This window comes from Rhea pennata, chromosome 1 (assembly GCF_028389875.1).
Source record: "Rhea pennata isolate bPtePen1 chromosome 1, bPtePen1.pri, whole genome shotgun sequence".
NCBI classification, from domain to species: Eukaryota; Metazoa; Chordata; class Aves; order Rheiformes; family Rheidae; genus Rhea; species Rhea pennata.
This window is the reverse complement of record NC_084663.1, coordinates 1,715,832-1,743,190: the sequence shown is the minus strand read 5'-3', so window position 1 is coordinate 1,743,190 and position 27,359 is coordinate 1,715,832. Positions and strand designations below refer to the sequence as shown.

General features: G+C 54.9%; 2 protein-coding genes across 6 annotated transcripts in view; one reads left to right on the top strand and one right to left on the bottom strand.

Moving 5' to 3' along the window:
- Window positions 1-3,333, top strand: part of UBE2H (ubiquitin conjugating enzyme E2 H) — a 54,016-nt gene extending 50,683 nt beyond the window's left edge. For all 3 annotated transcript variants that reach the window (XM_062579921.1, XM_062579940.1, XM_062579930.1), the window contains one exon: window positions 2,048-3,333. In XM_062579921.1, the coding sequence (XP_062435905.1) occupies window positions 2,048-2,172 (125 nt within the window). In that variant the 3' untranslated portion in view covers window positions 2,173-3,333. The remainder of the gene's footprint in view (window positions 1-2,047) is intronic.
- Window positions 3,334-15,328: 11,995 nt separating this feature from the next.
- Window positions 15,329-27,359, bottom strand: part of NRF1 (nuclear respiratory factor 1) — a 71,580-nt gene continuing 59,549 nt past the window's right edge. For all 3 annotated transcript variants that reach the window (XM_062579881.1, XM_062579900.1, XM_062579890.1), the window contains one exon: window positions 15,329-17,077. In XM_062579881.1, coding sequence (XP_062435865.1) covers window positions 16,914-17,077 — 164 coding nt within the window. In that variant the 3' untranslated portion in view covers window positions 15,329-16,913. The remainder of the gene's footprint in view (window positions 17,078-27,359) is intronic.

Sequence of the window (27,359 nt, the reverse complement as noted above, 5' to 3'; positions counted from 1 at the left end):
TTGTCCCTTCTGCTATACTGAAGGGTGGAAGTGCAGAAGGGAAGCGAGGGATGGTTTTAAGAAAAGCCAGTCTTTTAAAAGCACAATCTTTAAAAACTGTGTTGTAGCACTTAGATATGTGGCGTTAGATGTGTCCTCCTGCAGCTTTGGCAGTGCATCCACCTGCTGATGCCATATGGGACAGAAAGCAGTGATCTTTGCCCTTGAAGGAGAGGGGGTACTCGTGGACATCGCTCCCTCCTGTTCCCCAGGAGGAATTAAAGAATATGCAGCTGGGAAGCCCATGAGGCTGGGACTGACACGTGACATTCACAGTCCTGTGCAGGGACTCATCTTTGAGCGCAAAGGGATAGTGACTTTCCCTCCTTCAGTTTCTTAATACTGCTGTTTGGAGGAGGCTTTGTTGCATTTTAATACCTTCACACCTGGAAAGATAATGAATTAGCAACTGAAATTCCCTACTGGCAGCGCTGATACCAACGGGAGCACAACTCCTCTCTCCCTGCCAGGGCGCGTGGCTTGCAGTGTAGGGGAGGTGGTGTCGGGATACTGAGGTTGCATCGCATGTTCGTGCCATGAGCCTGAGAACAGAAGACAGATGAGAGAGACTTCACATTGAGGCTGGTGGTTCCTTCTTCAGCCCAGTTTTGCATTAGTTTTCTCCCCTGCTGCATTGCCCAGCGTGCGTGTAATGGAGATACCTGCACGCTGGGGACACCAGCCCCTTGTAGGATCTCAGAGGGGGTTATACAGTCGCATCATTCAGTCAAAAAAGGAGGAAGGCGATTCTGAGACTTGACCTGGCTGATGGGGTTTGCTTCCTGCGTTGCACTTCTACTGTGCCCTCTGCATGGAAGTTAATGTGGAAAAAACACAAGCCACATCTGGCAGAAGTTACTTCACCTGCCTGCAGGAATCCCAGTAAACCAGTTTTCTTGCTTGCTGTATAGCCTCCTGTTTGGTTCTGGCTGAAGTTCAAGGTGTTGAACTGGGTGCCCAGAGCCAGTGTGGTTTGGACCCCGTTGTGAGAGGTGGTTTTCTTCGGTGACCTGCAGCGCTCTGGCAACCACTGCTGACTGGAGTGTTTGCATCTCCCGTGTTGATGTAGGTGCACAGGGGCTCCCTGCAGTTCTTTCTCAACTGATCTACAGCTCTTGCCTGGTGGGAAGCAGGTTGCAAGGCTTGTGCTTTCCGGGCAGAGCCTGGGGTGGACTGAGGTTTATTGTAGGGCTGGGGGAGGGAGGAAAAGGGGATGTGTTTTTATTTTGCATTTTAAAAGAAAAAGGGAGAAGGGAAAATATTCCTGCAGGCTTGTCTTCTCTGCTTTCTCTGTCCATCCTTCCTTATGCTGTGCTTATGCACCCAATCCCTCCCACTACAGACTGGGATGGGGAAGGGTGTAAAACTGGGTTGGTTTGGCGTGGGTAGCAAGTGTCCTGGTGTGCCCCAGTCTGCAAGCAGGCCCCTTGGAGAACTTGTTCTTTCCTGCCAAAGGCAATTCTTCATCTTCTATTTTGTCTGAAGTTTTTCTTCTCTTCCTCCTTAGTCTGGCTCTCGGCTTGGGTTCAGTGATGGGTGTTCAGCACTGCCAGTTCAAACTTTCAGATCTTCATGTCTTAAAGTCAGGGTTTGTAGCATGCTTCATGATGGCGTTCAGGGTTGTTCTGTAGGTCGTCATGGTAGCTCCTTATTTTGACAGTCAATATAACTTTATTATGACTAGGTAAGTGAGAGATACCGTACTGGGGAGGGCTTTGGTTGTCTCCAGCTCTGTGTGTGTGTGGTGTTGACATCGGAGCCTTGGGGCTGCACTTGTTTCTGAAAGTCTTGCACATCTGTAAGGTCTTGATCAGGTATTTTCACAAGTTACCAGACGGTGCTGCCCTTGGTCAGAGAAATGGGGTAATCCTGTGTTAATTGCCGTAAACTGAGCTACGTGCCATCTCATGTGCGATGTTACTCAACCGGATGTTAGTTGTAGTTCTTAGCCACCCATCGTTTAGCTGATGAATGTATGAATATATATATATTTTTTTCTTACTTGCAGAATACATTCAGAAATATGCAACAGAAGAAGCACTAAAAGAACAGGAAGAAGGCACCGGGGACAGCTCATCTGAGAGCTCCATGTCCGACTTCTCGGAAGATGAGGCTCAGGATATGGAATTGTAGTAGAAGAGGCAACCTGCTTTTCAGAGAGACTCTAATTTCCTAACCATGAGAAGCAGACTATAATATTCATATTTAAACAAAGCAATTTTTTTTATTACTAAACAAGGTTTTTATGAATAATAGCATTGATATATATATATCACCCTTTAGATCTTGATTTTCTTGGTCATTTCTCGAACCTGAGGTGCATAGCATATTCCCACATTCCATTTTGGTAGCAATATGCAGCCTGAATGCATGCATTCAAATTCCATTTGGCCAAGTCAACTTGTGTGCTACTGAACTGTCAGCTAAAACAGCTGCTCTGATAGGTAGGGAGTTAGCAAAGGTGTTTGCTTTCTTAACAGTGTTTCCAAAGACACCATCTTGGATGCTAGTGTGGAACAGCGTTTTCTCAAAGTAACAATCTGGGGGATGATATACTAACTGTGTAGATTAGGCAGTGAAATAAAAGGTGCTCCTTCAGGTCAACCTTGCCGATCATATTTTCTGTGGAGTTGCATTAAAAATCAAAACAAAAACACCCACAAATGCATGGAGCTATTCAGAGCATTGAAGCTTAAAATTTTTGACTTGGATTTTAAGTCCGTTTTTATATGTGGACTCCTGCCTGCCCTCTGAACTGTAGGGACTGACAACCACTGGTCTGTTTGCTTTTTGGGACTCTTGAAAGCCTTCATCTGGATGTTATTCACTTTCTTGGTCTGGATTATGAGCTGTTCCCTTTTTCGGAGGAAAAAAACAAAAAAACAATGCTGTCTAAGCAGTGCTTTGATTTAGCTGGAGCACATGTGAAGTCAAACTCCTACTTTGTCATAGTTCTGAAACTGCTACCCTTTAATGGCTTCAAGTTTGCTTTTTCTCTTGCTTGAAGTATGGTTAAACATCTCGCAAACACTCTCCATCTCCTGAGAGGGGTCTCTGACCGGATGGATTAGCCTTGCTGAGAGCTTCAGATCCACGAGGATTGGCCCATTGGCTGTAGTCCATGAATCCATCGGCACTGATTTTATTTTCCTTTGTTTTTCCCCGTTCTGCACCAGCTTGGTAGCCATCTGCTTGTGTGTGTACAACAGGATTAAAATTTCTTAAAGTTAACAGAGTATGATCTAGAAAAAATTGAGATGAATAAAAAAAAACCTAAAAGCACCAAATGAGGAAGCAAGTGAATCTGATCCTTTTTTTTTTTTTTTTTTTTTTTTTTCAGGACACTTCTGAATGAAATATTTGATTTCTCCTGGTATCTGTCAACAAGTTAAGATTTTTGTTTGTTTTAATGCTAAGAGAATCTAATACAGTAAATGTCTGCCTGGGATGCCAGTATACTTGAATTTGGATAATTGTGCATTTGAGATTCTTACTAAGATGGATTTTAAATCTGAATGTTACCTGCTGTATTTTGGGGGGGTTTCTGAGGGGTTTGGACAAGATATTTTAATTCATGGTGCAACCTACAGGATGGTGCATGGAATTCAACCCACCCCGAGCAACTCTTGAACAGAGTTTTGAATGTTGGACTGGTAAATTTTCATTTTCCCAGAAGTGTTTTCCTTTAGAAATGCCACCAAGTTTTGAGTTTTGGGGTTGGAAGGTTACAATCCTATTTCTAATTCATAAAGCACAATCAATTAATTTTTTTTCTTTTGAAAAAAAAAAAACTCTTCAAGCACCATTTTGCTTTAGCATGATTTTCCTTAATAAAAATATACAAAGAATTTCCTTTTATGTTAATTACGGGCATGAAGCAAAGGTTTTCCTCTCCTTTTCTTTTTCTTTTCTTTTTTCTTTTTCGTTTTTTTTTTTTTAAGCAGTTATGTAGGGCTGTGGCTAGTGACTGTGCTGAAGTTCTCTATCTAGCATTTGTGGCTTGTCGGAAGGGTAATATTAACTATTTAACATGTAATGGTGTACTTAACTCTTATCTAGCACGCTGTTTTTCTCATTACTTTGGGGAGGGAGGGGGCCACACTTTGCTGGCACTGGTTAACCCGCTTTCCTGCTGCCCGGGCAGTTTGCTTGTGCTATAACCTTTACTGTAGGTGCTACTTAGGAGTAGAGTAAGTGCTGGGTGGTGATATCAGTTTAAAAGGAAAAAAAAAAACACAATAAAAATTTGTATTTTTTCAATATTGTATAAAAATAGTGTTCTAATTACCTCGTTCCCCCCACCCCACCCCCAACTTCCTTTGCAGGTTGTTTCTCTTCCCCCCAGTCTTACCTAGCAGCTCAGATTTTAATGCCTCGGACGCTTGCGCATTCCTCCCTCCTTTTTGAGAGACGTGTGTTCAGCTAAGCAGGAATCCCAAAGAAATCCCGGGAAAGCTGCAGCGCGCCCCGCCGGGGCGGCCAGCTCCGTAGCCAGGTTGGGGTGTTTTTTCTTTTTTCTTTTCTTTTTTTTTTTTTTTCCTCCCCCCCCTTGCCGAAAGCGCAGCCCGGGCCGCAGCGGGAGTCACCGCCGCAGCGGCCCGAGCCCACCGGGGTCCGGCCCGCCTGCTCGCGGCCTCCCCAGGCCCTGCGGCTTCTCCCTCCCTCTTTTTCCCTGTATTCCCCCCCCCCCCCCTTTAGCTCTTCTGCACATCTCCCCCCTCCCAAAAGCGAGCCTTCCCTCCCCAAAACGACAGGCCTGTAAGGAGGCTGGAAGGAGAAGCTGGAGCCACGCAGAAGTAGCACAGCTTGCTTTTCCTTTTCTTTTATCATTGTGAATTTTGGGGTGGTTCGTTCTCTTTTTTCTTTTTTTTTTTTTTTTTTTTTTCTCCCCCCTCCTCTTTCCTCCCCGAAGCCGGGCAGGGGCGCGGGGCCCGCCGGCCTCCGCGGCGCGAGGCCGCCCGGCCCGGCCTCCGGCGCCGATTCTCCCCGGTGCCTCCCGGTTCGCGTGCTGGATGGGGGGTATTTTTATTTTATTTTATTTTATTTTTTGCCGCCGCTTTCGAGCGGAAGGCGCCGCCGCGGAGGCGCCCGCGAGGCCTTGGCCCCCTTCTCCTAGGTTTTCCGCTCCCTCCCCGCTTGCCCCCCCCTCGCCTGGCACTTTAGCAGGGGCGTTTGCAGCATGAGAAATGGCCGTTACTTTACTGACTGTGTTTGGTACCGATCGTGCGATACTTGAAGAGAGCGGGGTGTTTTGCCCTTCATTTGCATCCTGTTTTTTCTTTTTTTTTCTCTCTCTTTTTCCTTTTTTTCTTTTTTTTCCTTTTCTCCCTCTTTTTCTTGCCTTGTGATATAGTGGGCACATTGTCACCCTGCCAAAACGCCTCTTCTCTACGAGTATAACCTCTCCGCTAGTCGTGTATAAATAAAGAACTGTAAACATTTTTTTTTTTTAAATAAAAAAATGTATATATATGCCTGGGAGCTTGCCTGGTGCTTGGGGGCTGGGAGCAGGGGTGGCCCCACGTCTCCCCCCCCCCCCCCCCCACTGTCCTCCAGCTGGCCCGGGGGGCCGGGGGGGACACTTGTCCCAGCCGGGGGGTGGCACTGTCCCGTCTGCCCGGCAGGTGGCCCTCGTGCCACACCAGTCGCCTCCCAGTCTGCCCAGTGGGTGAGAGCAGAGCTCGGTGCGTCCTCCCGGGACCCCCCCCCCCCCCCAAGCCTCGGCCGCCCTGTGCCCACCTGGGCTTCGGGGGTCCGCGGGGGCTGCGGGCTCCCTCCCTGCAGAGCTTTGGGTGCCTCCCCCATGGGGTCGTCCCGGGGGGGCTGCGGGTGCAGCGCCGGTGGGGCTGTGGGTGCAACCCCTGTGGGACTGTGGGCGCAATCCCGGCAGGGCCCTGGGTGCCTTCGCCATGGGGCTTTGGGTGCAGTTCCTGCAGGACTTCAGGCGCAAGCCCAGGAGAAATTAGGGTGCAGTCCTTGCACAGCTTTGGGTGCCCTTCGTGTGGGGCTTTGCAGGCCGTCGGTGGGATGTTGGGGGCTGCCCCTCACCCCAGGGCTCTGGGTGCAACCTCCCCAGGGCTTCAGGTGCAAGCCCCAGAGGGATTCGGATGCAGTCCTCGTGGGGCTTCGGGTGCAAGCGCTCCAGGTTTTTGGGTGCCATCTCTGTGGGGCTGTGGGTGCAGCCCCCAGGAGGGAGGTGACGAGGCTGGTTATGGGGGACAGCCGCGCTGCCGCCCCTCCGGAGCTGCTCCACGCGTGTGCCGGGCGCCGGGATCCCAGCGGCCTCGGAGCCACCCTGGAACCTGCTCCCCGTCCCCATTGCCCAGCTGGTGGGACCAGCGCAGCCTCCGGGAGCAGCCGGGCCGCGGCGCGGGGGGCTCTGCCCCACTGCTGGCCCCGCGGCTGCCTCTGCCGACCCCCCAGGGACGCGGGGGGACACCTGAGCCCGCTGCGGTGGCCCAGCGTCGGCTCCGGTTACGGCCCGAAATTGTTCCTGCCGGCTGGAAGAAATGCCGTCAGCGCCGGCGGATCGGTGGCCATTACTAATGCATGATGCTCCGGCGCGGGGCCCCCGCCGCCGGCCCTGGGGACCGCACTCGCCCGCTTCGCCCCAAAACCGGGCGGTTCTCACCCATTTGCAGCCGGGGCGCTGCAGCCCCCTCTCCCTCCTTGAGCTCCTTCCTGCTGTTTAGCTTTTCTTCCCCCCAAAACTGACGTTGTCTTTTTTTCACTGGCGCTGGGATGGCAGCAGCGGGTGCTCGCGGTGGCGTCGTGTGGACACCAAACCCTTTTACCAGGGGGTTTTAAGCCCATCCGTAAGGTCCAGCTGAGTCCGGAAGCTGGGCTGCCCCTTGGGTTTGGGACGCCCCGGGTGGTCGTGCGCCGTGGGCCACCAAGGCTGCCTCCCTGCTCACGGATCATCTGGGTCTTGGGTATCAGTTGGGATTTTGGGGACCACCCAAGGTCTGTCCCTGCTTGGGGAATCATCTGGGGTTTGGGGGACCACTCAGGGTCTGTCCTTGCTTGGGGACTGTCCATGGTCTTGAAGGCCAGCTGGGGTTTTGGGGACCATCCAGGCTGTCTCCCTGCTTGGGGACTACCTAGGGTCTTGGGGGCCAGCTTGGATTTTTGGGGCCCATCTGGGCTACCTCCCTGCTTGGAGATCGTCCAAGGGTTTGGGAACCGTCGAGGCTGCCTCCCTGCTCAGGCATCATCTGGGGTCTTGTGGGCCATCTGGGCTCCCTCTCTGCTTGGGGACCATACAGGCTCTTGGGGATTGTCCTGCATTTTGGGGCTCATCCAGGTTGTCTCCATGCTTGGAGACCATCTGGGCTCTTGGGGACCATCGGACGTTCCTCCCTGCTTGGGGATTACCCCAAAGTTTCAGGGACCATCTGAGGCCCCTCCCTGGAGGGACTCTTGGAGTCCGGGGTCTTGGGGAACACCTAGGGTTTTGGGGACCATCCAGGCTGCCTCAATGGTCAGGAACCATCTGGGTTCTTGGGGACTATTTGGGGTCTTGGGAACATCCCTGGTCTCTCTCTCTGCTTGGGGATTATCCCAGTCTCAAGCACCATCCAGTTTGCTTGGGGACCATCCGGGGTTTTGGGGACCATCCAGGCTGCCTCCCTGCTTGAGGACCATCCATAGTCTTGGGGACCATCTAGGGCTTTGGGATTATCCGACCGGGGGGGTCATGTGGGGTCTTGGGGGCCATCTAGATTCTTGGGAACAATGTGGGGGGGGATCTTGGGGACCATCCGGGGTTTTGGGGACCATCCAGACTGCCTCCCTGCTTGAGGACTATCCATAGTCTTGGGGACCATCTAGGGCTTTGGGATTATCCGACCAGGGAGGTCATCTGGGGTCTTGGGGGCCATCTAGATTTTTGGGGACCATGTTGGGGGGGTCTTGGGGATCATCTGGGGTTTTGGAGCCCACCTGTGGTTCCTCCCTGCCGGGGGGGGGGTTACCCAAAAGTCTCAGGGACTATCAGGATCCCTCCGTGCTTGGAGATCATCTAGAGTCTTGGGGACCATCCAAGCAGCCTCCCTGCTCGGAGACCACCGGAGGCTCCGGCTCCCATCCGGGTTCCCTCCTTGTTGGCAGCACCGAGTGCGGCGCCGGCCGCGGATCGATGCTGGTGCCGGAGGTTGGGGGGTGGGAGCCGGCGGCGCCGGAGGGCTGAGCTCAGCGCGCCGGGACGGCTAAAAGCCACCGGCAGCCTCGCTCGCCCCCTCCGTCAGCCGCTCCGCCGAGAGCCGCCGGCTCCGGCCGCCGGCAGCGCCTCGACGGCAGCGCCGCGGCCGCCTCCGTCCCGGCAGGCTGGCGGTCCCGCGCCGCGGCTCCTCTTCCGGCGGTGGCGGTGGCGGCTCTAATCGCCACCGGCCCTCGTTGGCCACCGGCCCTCGTTGGCCACCGGCCCTCGTTGGCCCGGTGGGATCGGGCTGCTGCGTCCCGCCCGGTGCGGCTTGTGCCGCCTATTTGCCCCCTGCCCTTCGGTCTCGCTCGTCATCCTCCGCTCCCCAGCGGCCCAGGCGGCTTCGCCGGCCCCGCGTTGCCCCCCTGGCCTGGCCTGGCCTCCCCCCCCCCCCCAGCCTGGTTTTCCCGTTTTCCGTCCTCATTCCCCATCCCTGGCCACGGAGCTGCTCTGCAGCGGTTTTGCCTCCATCCTGGCGGGAGCCCCGTGTCCCCCCCCCCCCCGCCCCCCCCAGCATCCCGGCCGGAGCCAAAAACCGGCCCAAGGAGCACGGCGCTGCCGCGGCGGCGGCTCCGGGAGCGGCAGAGCCGCCGGCGCCCCCGGGCTGGCCAGAGGAGGCGGACTTGGGGCAAAAAAGAAAAGAAGAAGGAAAAAAAAAAAAAAAAAAAAAAGTGTTCCCCCCCCGCCCGAAGCAGCAGCTTTCCTCGCCGCCGGGGCTGGGGGGGGAGGGGGGGGGGTGTCCCGGCCGGGGCCGCGCTGCCGGGGGCTTCACACGGGCGCGTGCACGGGGCTGCACGTGCCGGGGGGGGGGGGGGGGGGGAGGCCGGGGCTGTGCACCCCCCCCCCGGGGCTGTGCACCCCCCCCCCCCCGGGGCTGTGCGCCCCCCCCCCCCCCCCCCGGGGGCCGGTAACCGCTTTCGTTCCGGCCACGGAGCCCCCCGGCAGCCCGGTGCCCCCAGTGCCCCCGCGGGCGCGGAGCGGGTGGCGCTGGGGGGGGGGGGGGGGGTCCGGGACCCGATCGCTTTCCAACCCTCCCCCCCCCCCCCGCCGAAACCGGATCGGCGGCGCGGGGCCGGCTCAGGTGCGCCCGCCGCGCTCCCTTTACCTGCCGCGGTGTCCGGTTGCCGCCAGCCGGCGAGCGGCCCGACGGCGGGGCCGAGGGGCGGGCCGGGCCCCGCCGCCCCTATAAAATCCCCCCGCGAGCGCCCGCCGCCAGCGCAGCCTTCCTCCCTGCGGCCCCGCCGCCCTCCTCCTCCTCCTCCTCCTGCTGCCGCCGCCGCCGCCTTCCCCCGCGCCCCCGGACGGCCGCGGCCCACGGGCGCTTCCCCCCGCCCCCGCCCCCTCCATCGGGGCTGCAGCGCCGCCGCCCGGCCCGAGGCCACGGTGAGGGGCCGCTCCCGCCGCTCTCTCGCTCTCTCTCTCTCTTGCCCTCCTCCTCCTCCTCCCCCCCCCCCCCCGGGTCCTTCCTCCCTCCCCCAGCAGCGCCGAGGGGGGCGCCGGGGAACCGGCCATCTGCCGCGGGGACGGGTCCGTCCCGTCCCCACCCCACCCCCGCCCCGGGCGCGCGTGGGCGTGTGTTTGGGGCGGGGGGTTCCCGGGGGGGTCCGGCGTGAGGCGCCTTCCACCTGCCACGCCGAGGCGGGGGAGCTGTCGCGCCTGTCGCGACAGGCGGCCCTCGAGGGCGGCACGGCCAAGGTGAGCCCGGCCTGTCCCCCCCCCCCCCCCCCCCGGCCCCGATCCTCCCCACCGGGCCCGGCTCCACCTTCCGGGGCACCTGGGCCAATTGGGAGCCGCAGGGGGGGGCCCGGCCGGGCTAAGGCCGCCGCCGCCGCCGCCGCTCCGCGCCAGTCGCCGAGTGCCGGGGCCGGGGGCGGCGGCGGCTGCGGCAGCGACCCCCCCCCCGGGGGCAGCGGCAGCGGGACCCCGGCCCCGACCCTAACCCCCCCCCCCCCCGACGGGGCCCCGCTGTGGCCGGAGGCACCGCGCCCGGAGCCGAGGTAAGTGCGGCGGCCTCGTCCTGGGGGTCCGACCTGTTCCCCCCCCCCCCCCCAGTGTTTTAGGGACCCCTCGATGTATTAGGGATCCCTCGATGTCCCTCCGGTGTTTTAGGGACCCCCCGACCCCCCCCGTGTCCCGGCTCCTCACCACGGCCGGTCCGGTCCCCCTGACCCCCCGACGGACCCGCTGCTGCTCTGGGCCCGCCCGGGGCTGGCAGGAGGCTTTTTCCTCCCCCTCCCCAAAGATTCCGCCCCCCCCCCTCCTCCGGCCCCAATAGTTGCCCCCTTTCCCCCCCGACGGCGCCGGGCAATGCGCTTAAGCAGCGCCCGGGCGGGCTGTCAATCAGCGCGGCTCAGCTGTCAATCAACCCTCCGCTTTTTGCCTCGACGTGATCCCCCCCCCCCAGCTGCAGCTGAGCCCCCCCAGCGCCCTCGCTGAGCCCCCCCCCCGGCCCCGGCGCCAGCCCGGCCCCGCAGAGGGCCCCGCAGTGGCCGCCGCCGTCGGGGCTGCGGCCGCCGCCGCCCGTCCCCGTCCCGCCGCGGCGACCACTTCCTCGCCCCCGGCTTTTGGGAGCTGCCAGCCGCGCCGGGGCCGGGGCCGGGCTGCGCCCGTCGGCTTTAGCGCCCTCCCCTCGCCGGGGGGTTTGCAGCCGCCCGGGGGGCTCCGTCGCCGCCGTCCCCTCGCCGGGGCGGGGGCAAAGGGGCTCGCGCGTCCCCCCCCCCCCCCCCATGCCGGGCCGCGATGCCGGCCTCGAGCCGTCGAGGGCTCCGGCCACATCCCGCGGGGAACCGGGGCGCCGCCGGCATCGCCCCCCCTCCCGGGGCCGGGCCGCCCCTCGGGGACCCCGGAGCGGGGCAGGGCTGGGGCGGGGGGGGGGGGGAGGTGGGAGGGAGCGGACGGAGCAGGGTTGGGGGGGGTGGGGAGCAGCAGCATCCGCAATGCGGCATCGCCCCACGTCACCGGCCCGGGGTGCGGCCGGCGCCGCAGAGGGGCAGGCGGAGGCGGCCGCCGGCTCGGCCCCGACGGCAGCTCGACGGCCCCGCCGGGGCAGGGGGGGAGAGGGTCCGGCTCCGCTCTGGGGGGCTCCCCGGCACCTTCGGGGTGGAAAAAGGCCTTTCTGCGCCGCAGAGGCCGCGGAGGCTCTGGCCGTGCTCCCGGCTGGGAGGCTCGACCCGCTCGCCACCTTGGCCGCTGCGTCCCCGGGGATTTTGTTTTTTGTTTTTTGTTTTTTTTTTTTTTTCCCCCGGGTAGGGACGAGGCCGGAGTCGCCGCGGCGGCACCCCGGGGCCAGGCCGGCGCCGAGCGAGAGTGCCGGGTTTTTAATTCCCCGGGCGGCTTCGCCGGGGATGGAGCCCCGGGGCGTCGCGGCCCGCGCAGGGGCGACACAAAGGACACTTTGTGCCTTCCTCCTCCTCCTCCTCCTCCTCCTCCTCCTCGCAGCGACGACGGTGGCGGCGGTGGCGTGCCGGGATGGTTTGCAGCCAGCCGGGGTGAAGGGGGGAGGGCGGGGGGTTGCACCACACCGTGGTGGTGATTGGGGGGGGGTCCCCTGCCCCGACCCCGACTTTCGGCAAGCGGAAGGGCTCCCGGGGGCGGCGGAGGGGCGGCGGGCCGCGGGGCGAGCGCTACTCCTGTTCTGTGTATGGCACTGGTAGAATTCACTGTGAGACCCCGCGATCAGTGAATTACCATAGGGCCATAAACAGAGCAGAGAACGACCCGCGAGCCCCGCGCCGGCCCCCGGCCAGGCCCAGCCGGCGCCGCGGGCGCAGCGCCCCGCCGCCACGCCGCTTGGCCCGGTTTGGCACTAGCACATTTTTGCTTTTGTCTCTTTACGTTGAGCAATTATGTGTAGTGCCAATATGGGAGAAGGCGGAGAGAGCAGCGGCAAGGAGGGAGCAGCGATGCGCCGGCGTCGGCAGGACCGGCGGGGATGCTCGGAGGGCCCCGCGGCTGGCAGGGATGCGCCGGAGCCGGCAGGATCTGCAAGGATGCTCTGGGACCGGCAGGGATGCGCCGGGGTACCAAGGCCGTCAGGATGCTCCAATGTACTGGATGCGCTGAGGCCGGCAGGGATACTCCGAGGTAGCAGGGCCGGCAGGGATGCTCCGGGGCACTGGGATGCTCCAGGGCCAGCAGGGATGCTCTAGAGGTGCTGGGCTGCTCAAGGGTACCAGGACCAACAGGGATGCCTTGGGGCCGGCAGGGATGCTCCAGGTTTCCAGCATGCTCCGGAGTCAGCATGGATGCTTAGAGACTAGCAGGGATGCTCTGGGGTGCTGGGCTGCTCCGGAGGCAGCGGGGATGCTCCGGGCACACCAAGGAGGAAGAGGGGCCCTGCCCGCAGCAGCTCCATTTCGTAAAGGACGTTAATCCCCGGCTGTGCCGCCGCCGCCGGGCGCCGGAGTGGCGGGAGACCCCCCAACCCCCCGTTCGGCCGCGGCGGCCCGGGAGGGGGCCAGCGGGCGCCCAGCCCTGCGGCTGCCTTTGGCAATGGTAGAACTCACACTGGTGCGGTAGCAGGATCCGGTGGTTCTAGACTTGCCAACTACGGCCGCAGGGAACGGCCGGTGCCCCGGGTTGGGGGGGGAGGATCTCGGGGGGGGGGGGAGGGGGGGATGCTGCAACTAGCGGAGGGAGGACGAAGAGGATGGAGGGAGGAGGAAGAGGACGGCTGGCGGGAGCGTGCCGTCCCCCGGGCCGGGCGGCCGCGCTATGTAGGGCAGCGCGTGCCAGTTACGGGGCCGCTGGCGTAAGCCCGGGCAGATTGGATCACCCCGGATTAGGCCGCAGGCTGCACGCACAGATCATCCGCCGTGCGCCACCGGCGGCCCCATCGCCCGCCCGGGTCGGTGGAGGGGCCACGGCAGGTTCTACTGGTCTGGCCATCCGGCTAGCAATCTGTCCATCCATCCACCCAGCTACCTTTTCATCCATCCATCCGTCTGTCTGTCCAGCCAATGATCCATCCATGTACCTGTCTGTTCTTCCATCTATCCATTCATCTGTGCCCCCATCCACACATCTGCCCTCCCATCCACACATCTGCCCTCCCATCCAACCATCCATTCAGCTGTCTGTCCAGCCACTGATCTGTCCATCCATCCACAGTCACTCATCCATCCATCTGCTGTCCATCCAGCCAGTGTCCATCTACCTGTCTGCTCATCCAGCTGTCCGTTCATCTGCCCATCTATCAGCTCATCCATCTGCTGTACATCTCTCCATCCAACTGCCCAGTGAATGATGCAGCCAGGTGTCTCGCCAGCCATTTATCCATCCATGCCTCCATTCATCTGTCCATCCATGTGTCTGCAAGCCATTTATTCCTCCACCCATCCACCCATCCATCCCTGTGTCCAGCCATCCAGCTGGCCAGCTTTTTATCCATCCATGTGGTCGGCCAGCCAGTTATCCATCCATCCATGTCTCTGTTTCCATCCATCCATCCTTCCATCCATGTGTCTGGTCAGCCATTTATCCAGTCATCCGTCCCTCTATTCATCTATCCATCCTTCCTTCCATCCATCCATCCACGTGTTTGCCAGTCATTTATTCATCCCCCCCTCCCTCCTTTCATCCGTGTGTCCATCCATCCATCCATGTGTCTGGTCAGCCATTTATCCATCCGTGTGTCCATCCATCCGTCCCCTTCCCCCACGGATGGGCTGAGCACCCTCCCCATTCCCTTTGCTCCGGTTGCCCCCAGAGGCTGAGCAATGGGGCTCTGCCCTGGGATGGGGGTGGGGTGCCCCCAGCCCCGCCCCTTCCCAGGAAGCCCCTCCCCCGAAGGAGCCACACCCACCAATAAGTCCCACCCCTCTGAAGAGGCTCCACCCCCAGCAGTCCCCTGAAGGGGCACTGGGACTCCACATCCTGCCGGGGTTGGAGACAGCAGGGAGCCTTGACCCCACCAGGATCCCCCCCCTTCTCCTCCTGGGCCCCTGGCGGGGCTTGGGGGGGGTCAAAGCCTGCAGTTCGGGGCCAGCGTGGGCAGAGCAGCGCCGGGGTCCCCTGTACCGGGGTGGGGGGAGCTCACAACATTGAGGGAAAAAGGAAAGAAAAAAAAAGGATTACGGTGCCAGGCGAGGGCGAGCGGCCCCAGCGGGGGGCCCCGACCCGCTTATTAAAGCACGATTAGCAAAGATTAAAGCCTCTCGGCAGCGTCTGCCGTGGCGGGAGGGGGGGACAGCGCCGAGCCCGCACCGCCTGCGGGCGCCGGCGTCCCGCTCCCCCCGGCCCCGCCGATGCCCCAGGCCCGGGCGCTGGGGCGGCGCCGCCGGCTGAGGCCGCGCAGCTCGTGGCAGGGGTGGGCGGGGGCGGCTCGGTCACCCGCTCCCCCAAAGCCCGTCTAACCCGCGGCTCCGAGCCGGGGCGCCGGGGAGCTCCCGCGAGCCGCCTCCTTCATCCCTCCCGTCCCTCCATCCTCCTCCTCTCTCCATTCTCTTCCCTCTATCCTTCTCCTTCCATCCTCCTCTTCCTCCCTCCACCCTCTTCTTCCTTCTGACCTCCTCTTCCTCCTCTTCCTCCTCTTGCCTCCCTCCATCCTTTCCCTCCATCCTCTTCCTCCCTCCATCCTCCGCTTCCCACTCCCTCCATCCTCCTCTTCCTCTCTCCATCCTCCTCTTCCCCCTCCATCTTCCTTCTATCCTCCTCCTCCCTTCATCCTCTTCCTTCCTCCCTCCATCCTCCTCTTCCTCCCTCCGCGTGTTCTTATCCCAGGTTACAGGAGCGGGGATGCGGCCCAGCTCCCGCTGCATCTGCCTGCAGGCGACCGCCCCGGAGCGCACCGAGCGGAGTTGTTTTCCTGGCCCTCGAATAAAGCCCGTGAAACCCACGTCTGCGTTTACCTCGTTTTTGATCACCCAACGCCCCTCCCGTTCTGGCCATGCGTGTCGCAAGGGACCATTGGAGCAATTAAACCCCAAAAACAGCATAAATCCGGGGACTAACTCGCCGGGAGGAAGCATTAAAAAAGCCCCGCGCTGCCCCTGGCCCGAGGTCGCCGCCAGCCCCAAAGTCGTGCGGGGCCGGCGCGCGGGAAAGCAAAATCCTTCCAACTGCCCCAAAGCAGGAGACAGGCGGCGGGGGCACGTTTGTAACAATTTATTGAATGAGGCAGTAAGAGACACGGGGAGAACAACGGGGTCCATGCTCTGCTACGCGACCGGGGCTGTCTGTTCTGGGGGAGGGAAAGGGGGCAAAAAAATCTCTCAGACTAAAAGAACGGGTTTTCATCGCCAAAGAAACACGGACTTTAAAGCCACCGACAATCTTCACAACGACAATAAAAAATAATAATTAAAAAAATAACAAACTGGAGAACCAGGACTGTTTCTATGGAAATATTCCCCTCCCCTCGTTAAAGTACAGAAGAAATGTATACAAAGAACATTTGATATTTTCCATATAAAACAAGTAAATACAAGAATCTGAAAACTTCTTCGAAGGCGGAGCAAGACGTGGAGAACTTTGTTAATGGCCACTTGAAAAATAATATTAAAAAAAAAATTAAATACCATGCACAACTGCACACGCTGCGGGGCCGCGGCCGAGAAGGGAAGGAGCTCGGCTAGGAGGGAGGGAGGGACGGAGGAAGGGGGCGTTTTCGGGAAGCAAAGGTTTGGCCCATCGGAAAGTCAAGTAAAATCAGTCCCCAGCGATGCCCCAGGGGCCTTTCCCTCCAGCGAGGGTTTTGGGGTAAAAGCGGGTAAAAGCAGGGCTGTGCTCGGAGCTGTCCGCAGAGCGGGCGGCTCCGGGGGGGGTCCCCCGGCAGCGATGGCCCCCGCCGTGGCCGAGCCGCGCCGGGGAAGGAGACGGGTCCTGGGTCGAGTGCTGGTGCCGCGGGTCCCGGCGCGGGGACCGGGGACGGCTCCTTTCCGAAGGGAGCCCCGGGGCGGGAACGCGGCGCGGCCGGAGCGCGGGAGCGCGGCAGGACGGCGGGAGCGTCCCCGCGCCGTCGCCTCCCTCCCTCCCCGCTGCAGCCAGAGCCCCCGCTCGAGACTTTCCCACTCCTGTTCTAAACCCACGAACGGGAAGAAAAAAAATAATAACAACAACAACAACAACAACGAAGATCTAAAATGGCAGGTAGGGTGCAATAGCGGAGGAGTCAGCGGAGGGCCCCGGGTGCCCCGCGGCGGCTCGCCCCGGCCTCGCGGGCGCTCCTCCGAGGCGCCGTTTCCTCCGCGCCCCGCAGGGGAGCCTTCTCCAAACTCTCTTCCTTCCTTTTTTTTTTTTTTTTTTTTTTTTGAGTTATTTCATAGAAAAGTCCACGTTAAAATCTTTGAAACCTAATTGGCGAAGCGCGGAGGGCCGCGGCCGGGAGGCGCCGCCGAAGCCGCCGGCGGCCCCGTGAGCCGGGCGGCCGCCAAGGGCGCTGGGGGCGTGCGGGGGCCGTTTTGTTTCGCTTTGTTTTTTTAAATCTCCTCAGAATGAAAGTCCCGTCACAATTTGGCTTCTCACTCCTCCGAGATCAGAGTGGCGCTATAAAAATGCACTTAACACACATCCGCTGCTATTTTTTTTTTCCTTTAAAAAAAAGGTTAACAAAACCTCTGCTTCCAAAGCTGGGAGACTCCATGCCACCTGATTGCATCTCTGGAGAGGCGTAAAAAATTATTCGCATAAGAGACGAGGAAAAAAAAAAATCACCATGATCGTGCCCTGGGCATCGTCACTGTTCCAAGGTCACCACTTCCACCGCCTGCCCGTCCATGGTGACGGCACTGTCTGCTATCCTCGTGGTGACGGGCGCCATCGCCACCTGCACCGGGCCGTTCCCCTGCGCCAGGCTGGTCACCACCGTCTGGTACATGCTGACGGGGATCTGGACGAGGCCTGCGGAGACAAAACAAAGCAGCGGGGCTGAGCAGGAGCCGGTTCGCCGGGCTGCGCGGTCCCCCGAGGTGGCTCCACCACGGTTGAAGGGTGCCGCTGGGCCACCTCTTCCTTCGCGGCTCTCCCCCAGCGCCTGTAATTCTACACCTCGCTCATCCTCCTACAACCCACCAGACGAGGAGCCTACCACATCCTGCCGCCGCTCTGAGACGGGCAGAGGTGGCCACGAGGCACGGGAAGGGCGGTGGGAGACGCTGCTCCTTGCCAAGCCATGCTGGCTCCAGGCCTTTTCAGGCAATCACGTGGGCACATCCATATGCACCCCTCTATATATGTCTACCTTCACATGCTTGTCTGTCCAGAGAACGTCAGAAAGAAATACAGCCGGCCTAGATCTAGGGTGAAGCTTAGCCAGATGTGCATCACTGAAAAATTGTGCTGCAAACATGACATGTCACCTGGTTTGGTATCAGAATATTTGGCATCAAAAAACCCAAGCAGGCAACAGACATAAGAAAGCAAACCAAGTTTCTCAGCCCTTCCCCACCTACGAGTTGGGTCCAGCACAGTATGAAACATTGCCATTTTCCTAAGGGCAGTTCAGCTAGGAAAAGAAATCAGGAACCCCCAAGTCAGAAGCTCATTGTGCACTTGCAGTCTGGGGCACGTTTCTGGTGGCAGCACCATGAAGGAAAGCCCTGCTGTGATAAACACGGTGAGTTTGGCTTAGCCAGGTAACCACCATCAGCGTAACACCAAAACAGAACGAGGCCCCTGAGGACCTTGCAATGTGAATCATTAAGGGAAGTAGAAAAATTGCAAGAAAGGAGCACTAGTACTGCTGGATATGTCTGCAGCCAGGCAGGGCGAGAGGGGTCTTTGGAAGGGAACCTTCTGCACCTCTGCTGGAAAAAACCTTTCGGGGTCCACAAGTCCAGCCACTGAAATCACACCTCATCTAATGCCCCCTGCCAGCACAGCATGGTGGTTCTCTTCTAGCTCAAACAGTTCAGGACAGTGGGCTCCTGAGTCAGGTGTTCTCAAAAGAGGAGCGCAGACTCGTTTGATCCAGGTTTCTGTGGCCGAGACCAGACCTCTGTCCCACCAAGGGCATCGCTTAAGAATATGAGGCGGCAGAGCATGGCTTGGTGTCCTCAGATAACTTACTGTACAGACAGGAAAGCTTATGACTTAATCGTGCTGACCAGGTTGGTGACCGCAGCAGAGAGGTCAGTGGGCTTTGCAGCTCTTTGACATCTCTCAAGATCTCCAAGCACACTACAGATGAAGAAAGTTTTGCAACCCCGCAGCAAAAGGACTGTGCCCACACGCATGGGCACACAGCAGGCTCACGGTACAGCCGAGGAACCCTGTCCTGCTGCAACGGTTCAACATCTACAGCCATGAATGAAGCGGAGTCAGAAGGCACAAAGTTTCCCAGGCACTTTCTAACAGTGAGGAGTTTTAGGCTACAAAGCATTGAAATGAGAACTCATGTTTTGCCCTCCCAAAGACAATCTCCAATCAGACTCTCCAACAAAATGTAGCACATCCCAGCTTAAGCAGGTTCTGGCACAAATCTGGAGATCTGGTCTAGGGTCCAACCATGCCCCCACTTCAGGCCAACCACCCAACTAGCCCTACAAGTTATTTGGGTTGCTCATCTGGAGATAACTGGAGATAGCTGGAGCTCTCTGAAATGACAGTTTACTCCCTTGGCCAACCCAAAGACCAGAGTCACCACAAGCAACTGACCTGTCCTCGTGGACCATGGCGCACACAAGGTAAAAACTTGCTCCCTCAGGGCTGGTCAAAGGCAAGCACTAGGTAGGATGGAGCTACTGCCTGCCAGAGGAAGTTGTTATCACAGATGGTGAGATGGAAAGCCTGAACGGGGGTTTCTTGGGAAAACGTGAGTTCACAGCACCTAAGGTTTGGTCAAGGCTGACCGCATCTCGGCCACAGCACACCTAGGAGCAGAGAACTCTCCATGAGAGACAGCGACACGCAGATCCCTTTCTGCATGGGATTAAGCTAAATCGCCTCAGCATCTGACGTAGCAGCCTTCCTGGCAGGAGCGGTAACGAACCAAAGGAGGAGATGGGTGAGGGCTGGAAAGTCTGCTATGCATTAAAGCAGAGATGATCGCCCTTGGGAGAGATACGATTAAACTACTGAGATACTGTAATCAGGTCTAGGATTGGCCCTGTGCTGCATCTGTTCAGACCTGCACCCTGATTAGCCCTAATCTAGCTGGCATATGTTAATCTAAAGCACGGATTTCAGACCCTTTCAATTGTATTAAAAACAGGAAATCCATTAGACAAAAAAACTTTTCAAGTCTCTGAAAAAAGTACACATCTGCAAATAAAGTTGAGTGCTGCTAGGGTGCTCCGCGAGCAACAGGGCAGGCGCGGGCAGGAAAACCCTGCCGAAGGGGTGCAGCGAGATCCGTCCGGGCCCCGTGGCACAGCACCGCGTCGGCCGCGCGCGGCTCAGACCTGCTCCTACCTGGCGAGCGACGGCAGCAGCCGCGATTAATAATGCAGCGAGCGGCGCGCACAATGGGAGCCGGCTCGGCGGCAGGCAGCGGGAAGGTGCAGCTGGGACGCGTGTTTGCTTCCCCTTTGTGAAGGGATTTCCTGCCTACAGCGCTCCGACAACACACCCAGTCACCAAAAACCTCTCTGGGGGGAGTGCTGCGTGAGGCACAAAGCCTGGAGTCATCTTCTTCCCTCCTGGCCACCATCACCACCTCCCCTCCCTACCAGCGCCTCTCTGCTTTGGTTGGGACACGAGAGCCAGCTCCAGCAAACTGGTGACAAGGAGGACATCTCCATGGCGAGCTGGGCTGAAACCAGGCACCAAGGCCTGTCTGCCAACCTAGCCTTTCACTTACCTGCAACATGCCAGGAAAAGATTTTGTGAAGGATCAGCCAGCTTTGCGACTGTGAGGATGGATGCTATCACATGGCCAGTGTGGCCTACCAGCCACCAAGGGGACAGGTGAGAGGACACCAGAGCAGCCAGGGGAGGAGGAGAGCTGTGGCAGGCCTTACAGATTGATATAGGGACCACGAATCAAAGTCTGCGAAGGATTAGAGCTGGCAGGCTCCGAGAAGGCTAGCTGCGCTCTAATGCCCGGTCAGATGATCTTAGCAGCTGCATTTCAGCTGGGAGACTCCAGTGGTCATTAGGAGATAACACAACTCCTGCTGGTTCAGCAGACCAGAGCTTACAGTTTACAGAAGAAAAAGGGTAAGAGTTAGGCTAAGCCTACAACTGTGGGGAACCACAGGCTTCAAAGAGGCCAAAAACCACGTAATGACTGACACAGATGTGTCACCTCTGACAGGGAGGGTAGATCATCAGCAGCATCAGAATTTTGACTCTATAATGAAGGTGACAGCACAGTTAAACCATTATGAAGGACTTTGTGGGCAGAAGGCCACAAGGTGGGACATTGAGAGGCTGAGGTGCTCTGGAAACTGGTGTTCAAGTTCAGCAGCATGCTGGACATCCAGGGCAATCGATGGTCAAGGGACTGACTGGGATCATTAGTGCCAGTTTCTGCTTTACTTTTACACCTCTTCTCCTCCTTTGAAATCAAAATAAGTGCAGCAGGAGAAAGAGATGTACTCCATGTCCAGATGTTGGACACTCCTAATCCTGCCAAATCTGGAAAGCCATCCTATTGAGAGATACCAGGTCCTTTTTTTTTCTTTTTCCCCTGGTACCTCAGGCTAAGTCTATTCCCAAAAGCACATCCTTACCTCCTATTCAGTGTCTAGTAGCATAAAGCAGCTCAGGCTACCCAATAAGTTGCTCAAAGTACACAGATAACTAACTAGCAAAGAAAATCTGATCTTTGATGCCTCAATTCCATGAATCAGCTATTTCCTGGCCATAGATGAGGTGAGGCTTATGCTACCCTGCCTGTTGATAACATCCATTGCAGTGTTGTTTGTCAACACCAGCACACAGGGACTGAGAGCCCATTCACCAGCATCCCATGTGGCCCCAAATCCAAATGCCGAGAGATGGAAGTTGATGCTCTAGGACCAGCAATCCCAGGCCATCAAGTTTAATTAGTGGATATGTCATGCCAGGGATGAAGCAATAATGATGGACCTGAACGGAGAGTGGGTTGGAACGGCAATACAGATCCTACCTCAGCTAATTCAGGACCCATCAGCAAGGGAACTTCACAGCCCAAGGCAGCCTCAGACAAAGCTCTCTGTCTGAAGCTGGACTATAAGGATCAAAGTTTTGATAGGACTTATCTGAAGAGACTTCCTGCCACATGTCCTGGGAACATTAGGAACATTCATTACAGTGACAGAGAATTTTCATCTGGACAGTTGGATTCTGCAAGCCTTGAAATGTTCCCTTTGAATAGAAAAATCTTCATTGATACCAAGGAAGGAGTTGCCTCAATAACCAGTATGGACAATACAGACATTTAAAGTAAAAAGCTTGAAAGCTTAGTCCTCAAGTCAAATACCAAAGGCATGCAGAATGGCTAGAAGAAGAACACATAATCTCAAGGGACCTCTCAACTGCCAGTCACTCAGGGAGAGAGATGTCATCTATCATCTGAACGTGGACTCTTCCTGAGAACGTACGTCTTGGTACGGCCCTCTATGCCACAGAAAACCTGAACAGTAAGATCCTACTCTGCAACCTTTTCTGCCTAATGCTCAAATCACAAGACAAGAGCAAAGTCTTTGAGAGTCAAGAGACATGAACCAGTCTCATTCAGGACCACACAAGGCAACAGCAGTCTGTCACCATGCCGAACCTGGACGCAAGAAAGGAAACTGTCTCCTTTTGTTTCCAAAAGTGCAAAATTGTCATCTTTGGTAGCATCAACTTCAACTGAGAGCTGATCTTGTGCCCATGCAAACTCTTGTGGGGGCAGTCTCTGGAAACGGAGGACTGTGAGGAAGCAAAAGGCAAACTGAAAAATGCAACTTGTCTCCTGCATTAAGGACCCAAGAGTCTGAAGTAATGTTTAGATATGCTCTGTGGCACTGAGACAGTCTAACTGTAGCAAGAGGTGGAAGAGGAGACAGCATGAGGTTTTTCAACATACCCTCAGGAATATTGGTTAGGAAAGAGTTTAAGAGAGGTGCTGTTCACAGAGGTAAGTTTGTGTTTTTGGAAGTTGTGAAGCTTCAAGAAACACTGCTCTGGAAGCTGAGCACAGAGTTGTGAGGAGCTACAGCTAAGGCCTGTACTCATCAAGTAGCACAGAAGTACCACTTTTTCAATGTCTTTCATAGGGCAAAATAGAAAAAGCACAATGACTTCTGCCATTACCCTGGAGCCCTTGACACAGCATAGGACATCATCTGCTTTTTAGCTAGGCAATGATATTATCAACAGCCAGCACTCCAACGGAGAGCTGCACGTTCCCTTCCAAAACAGAGTCCCAGAGCCCACTTCAGATCAGCAGAAGCCATAAGCCAGGCCAGCTGCATCCAGCGCTGCTCTCAGGGCTCCACTGGTACAACAAGAACGATCAGCACCACCAAGAAAGCAGACTCGATGTGGTGGATGCCAAAGTCAATATGCCTTTCTCTATTCTCTTGGACACCAACAGGGACAACTGCTGAAAACTCTCTGGTTCATCATTTCCTTTGAACATCTGCAAGTGCTGCAGAGTCAGGAGACCACCGTGAGTGCCCTCACAAGTCTCCCTGCCTGCCACTAGAGGTTCGAAGGCCTTGGATTGCTCAGGCCATGCTCAGAAGACATGAAATTTTCCACTGGACTTTCTTGGTTGCTGACCTCCAGCCCATTCACAAGCTTTGCTTGCTTCACTATTCTTAACTAGCACTGAGGACACACACATTGCCCAGCACAATCAGCATTTCCCTGTAGATATTCCTGAAACTTCATTTCCCCCCACCTCTAGAAGCACAAAGTCTAACAGAAGTTATTGGGTTCTGAAATGCAGTATAGACCACCGGCACAGAGCTAAGCAGATATTTGATTGCTACATTTTGTGACTTTTGAAGACATGATGGAACAATTCCGGCAGAAAATTCAAAATGAGCAGATTTTAATGGACAGAAATCAGAAGCAAGGAACTGTATTGCTAGAGAACTTCTCAGCAATGAACTGCCCTCCTGGGGCAGCATAATGGAATTAAAACATCACTGAGCATGCTTTATTCTGTATATGTAAAATAGTCCGTAAACACATCAAATGGCCTGATCTTCCTTTTCACAGTGGGACAGGATAAGGTATGAGCTTGAAAAGCAGCAAGGAAACTGTTAGATATAGGGTTAGCAAAGCATTGAAATAATCTGCTTGGGGAACTACAAAGTCTCCATCACTGGAGATCTTTAAGAGCCAGTAAGACTGATGCTGGCTTGGACAAGGGGCTGGTGTAAGCAATCTCCTGAGTTCCTTTTCAGTCTTATATGTGAACAGTATTTTGCAGGCTCCATTTTATGCAAAGAAGTTATGATACAGTTAAGCTATACAGTGGAGTTCCCAACCAAGCAAATTTGACATGGTGCTAGGACATACTAGACAAATCAATTGGCACTAGAAGTATTTTTTGACAGTAAACTTGGTAGCTAATCAACCCCATTCTCCCAGCCACATATAATTTCTTTCAGCAACATGGTAAAGCAGCAGGGATGACCTTATTACTCCTCACAGCTACCATTTTTTAAAAAAGGATAGTCATGCAAACGGAAATAAGGTCACATGGATTCTGACAAAATGGTAGATATTGTCGCCTACAATACAGGTAGCAAAACCACCTGAGTGCAGAGCAGTGACTATATCCTCTAACTGAATGCCGGACTAATGACCATTCCCACTCTTACCAGGACAGAAAATTGCAGTGCTGAAGTGTTACTGGCATATTATTGCTCACATGAGAGGACTGTACAGCTTTCATATTAAAAACTGCTACACCGGGTTTTTATAAAATCCACATTCCTCTGCCTAGGAAACAGTCTTGGCAAAATTTCCAGAAATAACTGCCTTGGACACCTCACTTTTGGGGGACTAACACAAGACGTCATCAAGAGGGTGGAAGTACAGGCAAGGGGCATGAGCATGTATCTTCAGAGAAACAATCAGACATCTACAACAAGATATAAATTGCACCACCTAAAACAAAGACTCTCAAAGTCACAGATTACCCTGCAAAATCCTCTGACTGCAGAGAAGCCTTCACAAACTGAACTTGTCCTGTGAGATATAAGGTGTTGACATGACACCATGGACAGGGTGTCATTCAATTTCAACTGTGGAGTTTAAGCATTGATCCTCCAAGATCAATGGGGACAGAGGAAGCAGAAGACATCTCTTAACAAAGGCACCTACCTCAGGATAAGATGAACTATCCCCTGAAAGTATCTCTCTCTTTCCACTATCGCTGGAACATCAATGACTAACTCAAATTAGACATCTTTTAGGATAAGATGATGATTGGAAGAATTTTCACCATCTCAAATGGCTTACTGACAGATCACAAAAAACCCATGCAGTTATTCCAGCTCTGACAACTTTCTAGGTACACAACAGTCCCAGTCTCCTCTCCTCTCTGCACTGTTGTTTTCAACATAAAAACAATTGTTCTAACAAATTACAATTTTTAAAAAGTTATAGTCCTTACTTTGTTTCGTGACCTCAAGCGTACCTCAAAGTTCACCATCTGTCTTTTCAAGAGCTATTCTGGTCAAAATCACAGTGAAGAGATACTTAACACAAACCACACGAAGTTTTGGTAGCAAGCTGAGTCAGGGCACCTGAGAGATGGAGCACTAAACTGAGCATTGCAGTCTAGCAGGCTCCAGTATAGCCTTGACTTTTCCTTAGAACAGAAGATAAGCACAAGAGACAAAATGAGATGCAACATTTCCACCAACCATTGCATGGGATGTAGGAAGGGCACAGCAGCTCATAAGCCACTGTCTACTTCCCTGCACCACCTCCATCTTCAGGATCACACCTCAGCCTTTCAAACTGGCCCTGTGTGTCACGTACCTGCTTAATATCATCAGTGACTCAGTCTTTCCTTAGCCTTGGCTCATCTTGTTCTACTTAAATAAGCTTTCCTCCTCTGTTCGTTCAGAGGAAAAGGTGTGTCTCAGCAGCCCGTAAAGCCAAGCTGATCTGGTACCTCCAGCCCAATGCCATCAGAACTGCATGAGCCAGGTTTGCAAAACTATGCTTTACACAGCTCATTTCTTTTTCTCCATTTAACTTCAGCAAAGGCCATTTGATGCTTGGCATTTTCGGAGTACTTATTTGGAAGCCAAGACGTTGACTTCAGACCTAACTTTGGGCACTTGTATGCTGTTTATCGTCAAATTTGGTCAGACTGACCTTCTTTCTCTATCTTCAAGAAGACAGCTCACTGCACTGACATCTTATTACACACTTCTATTTTTTTCTTTCTTTTTTCTTTCTTTTTTTTTTTTTTTTTTTTTTTTACAAGCATGGGAGAGTCACAGCTCAATCAAGATCTGGAGGGCTTTTGGTTTCATCTCCCTTATTTCTTGGCCTTTCACCTTTAGGTCTACAGGAGAGGAAGGCAATCCATCCTCAAAAAGACCTCGTGGTTGCTTGTGGTTCCTTTCAGCAGACCATGGCAGGGCAGGCATGCTTGTGCCTTCCACTTTGTTCAATATACAAGCCAAGAGAATAAAAAAGACCCAGTTTTCATCCTGGAGAGAGAGTCTACAGTACATCACACTCCTTTATCAAGTGACTAACAAGATCCCTTGAGATTTTTTTATTTTTATTGTTGTTCTTTTGGGATGTTTGGAGTCTCTTTTTTTTTTTTTTTTTTTTTTTTTTTTTTTTTAATTGCAATGCTTTGATACAAAACACTGGAGATGGGAAGTTGCTGATTTACAAGAATCTCTGTCCCTAGAGGCGACAACTCATCCTATTAAGTGACATACAAAAAGGGTTTGAGTGGTGCTCATAGAACTATCTCCTCTGAAGCCCCAGTACTTTCAGAGAAAGAGAAAGAGGCTCCAGAGAGCCAAACCAATACTCAAACTCCTCCCTGGCAGAGCAAAGATCCACAGTCTTCAAGAAGTGGAGACAAACAGCTCCTTCACTGATGACACTTCACAACTGCCATGCATCTCTCTCTTTCCAGCCCCTTCCTGATAGACCAGAAGTCTTCCATTTGTAATCATCTACAGCGAGGATAGTAACATAAGGAAAAATTCAGTTATTCTTAATGTTGGAAATGACTACTTTAATCTGAAATCCTGGGTCTATTACTTTGCTCATTTATCACTTGTTTTCTTCTTTGAAGAAAAAAAAAAGAGAGAAGAGAAGAGGGTGCTTAGGAAAGAAGGCAAAGCAGCAGTCTGGTATCCTCATGGTGGATTAGCCTCACACCTTCAGCCTTTAAGCCTTACATAAGGTTACCTGTCCCTCCCTCTCCTCTCTGTAGGGTGCTGAGGATGAATTTAAAACTCAGTAACAGCAGGACCTGGACACTGGCACAGCCAGAATCAAGCTGTGTCTATATTATGTATTGCATACGAAGATCAGTTCTTACACAGCCCAACACACAAGTTCTGGGTTTCTGGTGGAAGTTAGTCTAAAGCCAAGTCAATTTTATGCGTAGAAGATGAGGTGAGGAACATGCAAGTAGAAGACTAAACAGGCATGTGTCTACCTGTGAGCTGAAAGCTTTTTTACCCAGACTCCACGGGCGAAAGCTTAGCAAATAACCCTTCTAAGCTTCCTTAATCAGCTGGCTTTGCCGCAGAGTGAAGGGCACACCTGATAAGATTAGCAGTCTATCATGGTCAATCATGTATATAGGAAACATAGTTAAAAATAGAGAAAGTACACAATACCTACTGTCTGCTCAACTTGGAATAGTCTTTTTCCTACAATCTGTTTTCTGTTAAGAAGCTATTTCAGACGGAGCAGGCAGGTGTAACTAGTGCAAAGCTTCTCAAAGTAGAGACGGGAAACACCTAAGAAATTAGAGTCTGCTTCTCTTCTGATACATCAGATAGTGAACTGATGACTGGACAGAAGATCAATATAGCACCGTAAAGCTTCTGGACAATCACCTAATAGTGATCTCTATTATAGTTCGCCATAAGTACTTTGCTAACTTCCCTGCTGTTTCTTGAGAAGTCCGGTAATTATAGTACAAATTTCTATCTTCTCTTCCATTTTTCGAAGTTTTCAGTTTAATTACTACAGAATCCTACTATACTTCCTATAGAAAAGTGTACTCATTACCTTCTAAAATCCACATGGTCTCTTCTGGAGG